Here is a 10502-nt window from a genome sequence, read left to right on the forward strand (position 1 = left end):
CCAAATTTGGTATGCAAACCCAGTGAACTAGCACCATAAAATATCCAAAGCTGGGATTTCTAGCACCAAGTGGCCCCGAGATACAGGGCCCCAAAAATTGGTTCAGAAAATGTCAAGCACTTTTCTGCAGGAGAGAATGACATTTTCCGAACCTATTTTGGGGCCCCGTGTTTGCACACCAAATTTGGGGTTCCTAGCACCAAGTGGCCCTGAGATACGGGCCCCAAAGTCGGTTTAGAAAATGTCAAGCACTTTTCTGCAGCAGAGAATTACATTTTCCGAACCGATTTTGGGGCCCCGTATCTCGGGGCTACTTGGTGCTAGGAACCCCAGCTTTGGATATGTTGTGGAACCAGTGCCACTGGGTTTGCATACCAAATTTGGGGTTCCTAGCACCAAGTGGCCCTGAGATACGGAGCCCCAAATTCGGTTCGGAAAATGAAATTTTTTGCTGCAGAAAAGTGCTTGACTCGAGTATAAGTCAAGGGGGACACTTTCAGCACAAAAAAATGTGCTGAAAAACTCGACTTATACTCGAGTATATACAGTAGCTGGAGTTGGGCTTCAATCTGTTATGTAATGGCCATTGGTCATCTAAACCTACTAGTCCATCTAACATCACTCTCTCCAGACAATGCTGCTTTCCATGCTTGCTCCTTCAGATATCCAGGAGCCACCCTAATGCCATGTACACATGATCGTTTTTTCCGACGGAGTTCTGGCAGAATTCCGCTGAAACTGTCTTGCGTACACACGATCACACCAAAGTCCGACCGTCCAGAACACGGTGATGTACAACACGTACGACGGGACTAGAAAAAGGAAGTGCAATAGCGAGTAGCCAATAGCTTCTGTCTCCTACTTGCTTCAGAGCATGCATCATTTTTAGTCCATCGGAACAGCATACAGACGAGCGTTTTTCCTGATAGGAATTGAAATATTTAGAACATGTTCTATTTCTAGGTCCGTCAGAATTTTTGAAAAAAAAACTCTGATGAGGCATACACACGATCGGAATATACGATGAAAAGCTTCCGTCTGACTTTTTCTGTCGGACATTCCGCTCGTGTGTATGCGGCATAAGTGCTCTTTCAGACAGGAGGCCAGGAAGGATGGAAATAATGGGCAGCTGAGCCACGGTTTTACCGGCTGCCTACATTATCTGTCTCAATACAGCTGTACAGATGCCGTGGCCATGAAGCAAAACATAGCGGCCCAGGCATTTTTCACTCAGGGTACAAAGTTTGACAGGCGGTGCTGCCTGTCAAACTCTCCCATTAGGTTTATCAGGGCCATGCCGCAATGGTGTGCAATGCGCACAATTGGGCATTATAGAGGTGGTGAATCAGGTGGTGAAGAGGTGTTATAACCGCCATCTCACAAAGAGGCGGAGATACTCATGACATCATTGCCATTGACCCAATATGGCGATGTAGCTATATTAAATGAATGATGTCACAAGCAGCTGTGAGAGGGTGGAGTGGGGAGATGTCCCAGCCACAGCTCATTGGCCTGGCACTCACAGATGACTTCCCATGGGTTTGAACCAAGTCCAAACCTAAGCTCATCCATACTGTTGAAAAGAAAAGATAAAAAAGCAGTAAAACAGAAAATTAAAATATCAATCACATCTAGGGACTAGTAAGCTGCAGTGGCTAACTTGTTTTACTTTAGCACGATCGGACATTCCGACAACGAAATCCTGGGATTTATTTCCGACGGATGTTGGCTCAAACTTGTCTTGCATATACACGGTTGCACAAATGTTGTCAGAAATTCCGATCGTCAAGAACGCAGTGACGTACAACACGTACGACGAGCCAAGAAAAATTACGTTCAATAGCCAGTGCGGCTCTTCCGCTTGATTCCGAGCATGCATGGAATTTTGTGCGTTGGAATTGTGTACACACGATCGGAATTTCCGACAATGGATTTTGTTGTCAGAAAATTTGAGAACCAGCTCTCAAATTTTTGTTGTTGGAAATTCTGACAAAAAATGTCAAATGGAGCTTACAAACGGTCGGAATTTCCAATAAGAAGCTCGAACATTTGTTGTCGGAATGTTCAATCGTGTGTGCGCGGCATTATATTGATAGAATAAATATCCCTTAACCAAACAGGACATCTACTACTATAAAAAAATCCATCATCCATGGTCTAAATTTCCTGTTTTGTAATAGATACATACATTGGTTGAAATTTCATTACCTTAATTTAACAATTTGCAATTACTGTTATCTAATGTGAATCGCATTTTGGGACTTTAAGTAACGTCATGAAGATATGCACAGGCGACATACAAGGGTGCAGTTATCCACAACCACCAATCAAAAAATTGCCTCTTAATGGCTATGCCTTCAGCAAGCTGAGATCTGCACTTGGCATTTCATTTAAGGTTGCCTTACTGAATAAGCAGAAAAACAGAGTAGCACCGGTCCTAATTAGAGCATTTGGATACGATGATGTGATGAAAGTGAGCTGATAATTAGAGTGTTGGGGAGGAGTGAGAGAGTAGTCAGGGTACTGAGGAACTGTAACATTCAAAATGGATGATAAAGTAAATAAAGAGAATACGATACATGATGTATCAGTATAGCTATAAAATTAGCATAGCTGTAAAGTTGCAGTATGAAGAAAGTGAGAAAATAAAAAAAATGGTATAATAAAAGAAAGGAGATGGTAGTCCTAGGGGTAAGGCACTACAATGAATGACAATTTGACAGTAATGATACGGGAAAAGGAGTATAGTAGAAGTCAGAAGAAGGTGTGACAAACAGCAGGTGGTGTGTGAGAGACGAAGGATGAAAGGATGGTGGGGAGCCTGTGACACCATCACTATAAAGCATAAGATGTGTGTGTATACCAAAAGGGTACATAATAAGAGAAAACTATTCAGATAGGATCAGGTACTAAGAAAATAGAAAAAGTGACTCCGTATAGAATAATGATATTAATAATAATGAAGATTTTATATATATATAAGTGTATATATGTATATACAGTGTATATATATATAAATAAAATCATCACATATACCAAGCAAACATTTACCCCTTTGAACTACTTTGTATCCCCTGCCTCCATTTCCCCATTACCCTATTGCAGATTTTTTCAACATAATTGCCTTTTTATTATTATTAAAATCTTTATTTTCTTTATCTTCACGAAGGTGACCAGCTGCTATGTTTAAGTCACACATCCCAAAAGGCAGTCTACAAGATCCTGCGCATGCGCAATTATGACATGGGTTTTCGGTCAGGTCTAGGAGACCTGGCGGAGAGCTGCAGTGTTTCTGCGCATACACCGGAACTCGTTTTTCAAGATGGCACCGCAGGAGCAGAGCAGTGGATGGAGAATCTTACCCATGAAGAAGACAATGCTGGACTTCATGAACTAGTAAGTATGCTTTTTTGTTTTTTTTACAGATTCAAGTGTTAGGTATATTTAATTTAACTTTGGCTAGGTAGGTTGCAGTTCCTCTTTCAGAGCTGCTTATAACAGATGCAGTAGTTCACAGTGCAAAGAGCAAAGCTGATGTTTTAGAACCCAAACACATTCTAGGTAAATCAAGACAAAAGTCTTACAGTTTGTTTTCTGTAGAAAGTAGCCCCAGCCTGACCAAACAAGCCTGTCCTCTGCCAGTATGACGTGGAGAAGGTCCCTTCGTCTTTGTGTGGAAGCAGTGCTCCCATACACCCACTACTGAGTCAAAGATAGGGCTATCCAATCAGCAGGGAACTTGAGCTTTACAGACTGGAGAGCTCTTGTTCTGGCTCAGCAGGGGACCTGTTGGACCTCTGCAGAAAACCCACTCCACATAGAGAGCATAGGTCCCGCTCTGCACAATGCTGGCAGGGGATAGGCTATTCTACTCAAGTTGGAGCTCTGTTCTAAAGAAAACAAGCATCATATTTTGTGTTTTAATGCACCTGAAACGTATTTAGCTGAAAGGACAAGTGGGCTTTGAGTAAAGCAACACCCAAAAAATCAATCAAATTCCGGTGTACAGATTAGCAAACAATGACTTCTGATTGGTGCCTACATCTACATACACTTTGTACATCACCAATCTTCACACAGCTTTATGGCATATCCAAATCATTCAGAAATATCCATCCAATCAGAAAAGCTCAAGGAAGAAGATGGGGAAGATGAAAAGCTCAAGGAGAGAATATGAAATCTATGTATGCATGCACACATTTACATACCCAAGTATTTATTAAAATTATCTTTAAATAACCTGAAATAACTTATTATCTCTGAGCATACTTTTATTTTCCTGAGTTCATCTTTTATTGCTTTGACCTGACATCTGTAAATTGGCAGTTATGGTTTACTGTATTTCTACCTTATTACACACTTTGCATTACCTTATAAACCAGTTTGCCCCTAATCTGGCCTTCATTGTGTTTTGCCCGTTTCCTATTCATATACTATAGATCTGAGCACTGGAAAGTCCATTCTTTGATCTAACACTTTACTATTTTAATATTGTCCGAGTCAAAAAGAGCGGCCCGTAATGTTGAGAAATTGGGAACCAGTTGAACATTTCCAACATTGATTCCTTTCCTCCAAATTTTCAATTAGAATTCCCTTTGCAGGATATCACTGATATTTTAAAAAAAAAAGTGTATACCTTTCTTGCACTAGACAAACTACATTTGTTTTTCATATGGGTGGCTTAAGCTTCAGTGACACTAGTATGGATAAATAAATACGTTATAGAGAAATAAATTAGGTTAGAGAAAGCAGTAGCAGAGCATGAAGGCATAAAACAAAGTATGACAAGCAGAAATTGGCACATTAACAGAACATAATAATGAATGAGTCTGGAAAAAAACAATGAAATAAGTGTCTGGAAAGGGCACACGAGATGTATTGCTACTGCAAAACTGCATTTTATTCAGGCTCATTTTTTTTAGACAATATTAACCAAACCAATATGACAGATTGCACTACACAAATCACAAGTATTGAATATCTAGAACTACATATTTCAAAATATAATATTAATAATAATATTATGTATGCATGTGGTCAATTGTGCTTAGAGAATACTTCTAACTTTCTAGATAGAAAACATATGACTTGCAGATATGATGGTAAAATATAGACTCTTTACAACTGAATATTGAAAATAATAATGATATGGATATGTATGTTTGTGTGTGTATTCATGTGTGTGTACAATTGTACCCATAGTATAAAAGTATATATCAAACTCTCTATATAAGAAATGTGTGCCTTATAGCTATAATTGTAATATATAGATTATTTACACACAAATATATATATATATATATATATATATATATATATATATATATATATCATAGGTGTGCGCAGCCTATTGCATTACTGGCACACCCTGTGCGCACGCCTATGATATATATATATATATATATATATATATATATATATATATATATATATATATATATATATAATATATGTGTGTGTGTCTGTATACCTTTATGACATCTCAGACTTTCTAGATGGGAAATATGTGCCTTTAGCTAGGATGGTGATAAATAATATCTATAACTATATACTGAAAACAATATGTGTGTTCAATTGTACCCAAGGTATAACTTATAGTATCTCTTAACTTTCTATAAAGAAATGATGTGTTGTATAACTATGATGGTAATATAGTACAGACTATCTACAACCATATGTTGAAAAAAAAAATTTATATATATATATATATATATATATATATATATATATATATATATGTGCAATTGTACCCGTATGATATCTCCAACTCATACAATATATAGGAAATATGTACCTTGTAGCCATAGGTGTGCACAGCCTATTGCATTAGGGTGTGCACCTCAAAGCTCAAACACACATGCCTGTGTGTGTATACATACAGTATATATATATATATATATATATATATATATATATATATATAGCAGTAGGGCAATAGACAGTGTCAGTAGAGCAGTGGACGGTGTCAGTAGGGTAGAGTTTGGTGTCAGTAGTTAATTTTTATTATTATTATTTATATATATATATATATATATATATATATATATATATATATACATATACAATTTTTTAGGAGCCCCATGGGGGGGCGTTGGGGAAATATCAAGAGTCTAAACAGGCCCCTGATGTCTCACTTTTGAGAGAGAGAGTCCCCAGTCCCTTTCTCTGCAGCAAAGCAGCAGGGGCAATCTGCACGGCACAGGGTGATTAGGGTGTGCCCAGGTACACCTGGCACACGCCTATGCTTGTAGCTGTGGTAATATATAGACTATTTAGAAATATAGATTGCAAAAATATATGTGTGTGTGTGCGTCTGTCCACAGAAAATCCTATGTTATAATAGTATACCTTTATGATATACATATACCCATAGTACACCTGTATGATATCTCTAACTTTCCAACTTCCCATATAGGAAATATGTACCTTGTAGCTATGGTAATATATAGATTATTTACAAATACAGATTCTAAAAAATAAAAAAGTGTGTGTGTATGTGTGCGTATTTGTGTGCATAGAAAAACTTATGTTATCTTAAACTTACTATATAGAAAATAAAATAAAATATGTGCATAGTACCTATGATGACAATATATAGTAATAATATGTAAATTATTTATAACTATATATATATATACAAACATACACAGTAAATTGTGCCCATGGTATACCTTTGTGATATCTCAAACTTTCTATATAGAAAATATGTCCTTGTAGCTATGAAACAAATCTATATGTGTGTAATTGAAGCCACTGAAAACCTTTTCTGATATCTTGTACTTTATGGGAAATGTGTGATTTGTATATATAGTAATGTATCTAATGGAGTGTAGGGTGATAAGAATGGAGCAGGGTACATGTATGACAATGTGTAATGTGACAGTGACGCACACTGCTAGGCATGACTGTCCATGTCACCTTAGTGGGGTCTCCTAGAATTGAGGGTCCATTTATGGGACTTTCCTGTGGGGTGACATGATAGAGGTAGGTACCTTGCCTCGATTCTGTATTACAGGAGATAAGTTGGACAAATCAATTGAGTAAAAATGAAAAGCAACCCATGTAAATGGGGGGGGGGGGGAGTTTTTGGGGATGTTGTAGGTGGGGGTCGCTTGTTTGGTGAATGAATGAATGAGTGTGAGGGTTTGGGGTTGAGTGATGGTCCACGGATGAGAGCGAGGTAGGTAGGTAGGTGGGTAGGTAGGGAGTGCTCACCCTTGTGCATGCCTGTATAGCGGTCCTTGAGCACGGTGAGCTCATAGATCTTGCCGAACTGCTCGAAGAGAGGTTTGAGGTCCTTCTCCTCCAGGTTACGAGGGATCTGCCCCACGAACAATTTGATGGCGTCCAGGTCCTTCATGCTGTCTGATTGCTGAGCAGGGTGCTCGGGGCCGCTCATGGGGCAGGCTCGGGGCTGCTGCTGCGGGGGATGCTGCTGCTGTTGCCTCCTCGCCTCTCTCTCCGTCAGTCTGGCCATCTCCAGCCCCTCGGTAGGCTGGATCAATCACACAGGCAGAGCTCTCAGCTGGAAACTGAGCCCCGGCAGCAGCATCAGCACCGCTCAGCGCTGCTCGCGGGCGAACCCTGCTGGCCGCTCACGGCTCCTACACTCTTCCCAATTGGAAAAAGGGGTGTGGAGCTGTGAGTGGGAGGGTGACAATGGGAGACACTGGATCACTACATCACAAATGGATCGAGATACCTAGACTACATGTACACATCACATATCACTGTGCTGGGAGCTACCGTGTCACCACATTCATTCATTGTTAGGTATACAAGTAATCATGTGACTACAGGCATGAAATGGGGGGGGGGGGGGTCTTCATAATGGTGGAGACATACATGCTTCAGTTTTATAATCCAATCAAATCAGCAAACAATCAAATAGCCATAACTTCCCTTCTGGTCGATTTAGATCACATTTGATCAAATCGGGTCAATTAGCCAAGGAGGAAAATCATCAATCGTATTAATTGGCAGCGCTAAGATGCTTTGCTGATGAATCTGATCATATTCTGAGATGAGATCAATACCTTACTGTATCTTCCAACGACTGATCAAAATCCACTTCCCCATCTGTCTCATATCATTCAAATGGGCTAGTGACTAGAAGTCCATTATACCTATTGGGAGGGATTGATTGGAAAATACATTGATCATTTATAAAAGCATGTATGGCAGCCATTAGGGTCACCATACACATTACAATCTTTGCACAATCCACTTCAGATTTACCAAAGCTATGCAATGAGAGGACATACCTAAAGTATCCAATCAATTGGTATGCAATTAGGGAGGTTCTTGCACTACATTGTTTTCTGCAAATCTAAAGGAAGTTGTACAATCAAATTGTAAGCTTTAGAGTTACCATATGTGTTACAATCTGACGGTACAAACTGTGCTCAATCAACGTTAGATTTATCAATTGTATCCCCCAACTATCGATCAAAATCCACTTCCCTATCTGTGGCATATCAATCAAATGGATTGTCAACTATAGATCAATTACTCCAGGAGAGATTGATCAGGAAATAAATTGAACATTTATCGAAGTGTGTATGGCCACCATACGGCTCACTATACACATTACAATCTTTGTACAATCCACTTGAGATTTACCAAAACAATGTAATATAAAGCCTTACCAAACGTATCTGATCAGTTTTGTATCCAATTTTGATCTAAACGAGGTTGTACAACCACATTGTAATGTGTGTGTGAGCTTAAGCCTCGTACACACCACTATTTTTTTTTTCGTTAAACTGACAGCTCAGGTCGAAAGCTATTGTACTAACAGTTACATATTAGTACAGCGATCTCCCCTGCTGTGCTATTCTGTTCTGACAGAGGGGTCCCCTCCGCCAGAACACTCCGGACAGCGCTGATTGGGAGCTGGTCCGCAGACCTTTTTTGGTCATGAGCCATCGACAGAAGCCAAACATTAGGCCATACACATGGGCAGAATGTCGGCCGGTTTCTGTTGTCGAACCATGTGTGCTGGGCTTTAAAGCGGAACTCCAGGAATTGCAGCACTTTTAAAAATCTGCTGGTTTATAAGGGATTAAGTCAGAAGAGGGTTATGCTACTTCATGGATTTATTTATGGGATCGTAGTCAGAACTCAATAACAATTGTTATTTAAACAAAATATTCCATTAGTTAAATAAATAATTAAAAAACACTTCAATCAAAACCTGTGGTTTAAATTGGCCGTGGCCTTTTATTTATAGGTATAAATATTAAACCAATTTGTATCAACTTACAATAAATTTGTAAATAATCAGTATACATAGCATATATATTAAAATCTTCTTAATAACTATATATATATATATATATATATATATATATATATATATATATATATATATACTGTATGTATATATATATATATATATATATATATATATATATATATATATATATATATATATATATATATATATATATATACAGTATCTATCTCACAAAAGTGAGTACACCCCTCACATTTTTGTAAATATTTTATTCTATCTTTTCATGTGACAACACTGAAGAAATGACACTTTGCTACAATGTAAAGTAGTGAGTGTACAGCTTGTATAACAGTGTCAATTTGCTGTCCCCTCAAAATAACTCAACACACAGCCATTAATGTCTAAACCGCTGGCAACAAAAGTGAGTGCACCCCTAAGTGAAAATGTCCAAATTGGGCCAAATTAGCCATTTTCCCTCCCCGGTGTCATGTGACTTGTTAGTGTTAGGTGTGAATGGAGAGCAGGTGTGGTAAATTTAGTGTTATCGCTCTCACTTTCTCATATTGGTCATTGGAAGTTAAACATGGCACCTCATGGCAAAGAGAAGATCTGAAAAAAAAAATGTTGCTCTACATAAAGATGGCCTAGTCTATAAGAAGATTGCCAAAACCCTGAAACTGAGCTGCAGCATGGTGACCATACAGCGGTTTAACAGCCCAGGTTCCACTCAGAACAGGCCTAGCCATGGTCGACCAAAGAAGTTGAGTGCACGTGCTCAGCGTCATAACCAGAGGTTGTCTTTGGGAAATAAACGTATGAGTGCTGCCAACGTTGCTACAGAGGTTGAAGGGGAGGGGGGTCAGCCTGTCAGTGCTCAGACCATACACTGTACACTGCATCAAATTGGTCTGCATGGCTGTCATCCCAGAAGGAAGCCTCTTCTAAAGATGATGCACAAGAAATCCAGCAGTTTGTTGAAGACAAGCAGACTAACGACATGGATTACTGGAACCATATCCTGTGGTCTGATGAGACCAAGATAAATTTATTTGGTTCAGATGGTGTCAAGCATGTGTGGGGTTTCAATTTCAGTAGGACTGGCCTGAACTACAACTACCAGATTGCTGAGGAGAAGAGAACAGAATGCTGGGAGAGGATATAAAAAGGCTGGTTGCTCTCTTGGGACATCAGCCTGGATATGACAGCAGGAGCTCTGTGCCAGTGTGAGCTGCAGCTGAGTCATGGCCTGCAGAGGAGAGGGCCT

At 39.1% G+C, this 10502-nt stretch overlaps 1 protein-coding gene across 2 annotated transcripts in view; it reads right to left on the bottom strand.

The window, feature by feature from the left end:
- CELF5 (CUGBP Elav-like family member 5) overlaps window positions 1–7605 on the bottom strand; it is a 269988-nt gene extending 262383 nt beyond the window's left edge. Inside the window, exon 1 of one of the 2 annotated variants that reach the window (XM_073593820.1) lies at window positions 7216–7605. In XM_073593820.1, coding sequence (XP_073449921.1) covers window positions 7216–7477 — 262 coding nt within the window. In that variant the 5' untranslated portion in view covers window positions 7478–7605. The remainder of the gene's footprint in view (window positions 1–7215) is intronic. The other variant, XM_073593812.1, reaches the window with a different exon arrangement.
- Between the last annotated feature and the right edge of the window lie 2897 nt (window positions 7606–10502).

Source organism: Aquarana catesbeiana, linkage group LG01, assembly GCF_042186555.1.
Source record: "Aquarana catesbeiana isolate 2022-GZ linkage group LG01, ASM4218655v1, whole genome shotgun sequence".
Taxonomy (NCBI): domain Eukaryota; kingdom Metazoa; phylum Chordata; class Amphibia; order Anura; family Ranidae; genus Aquarana; species Aquarana catesbeiana.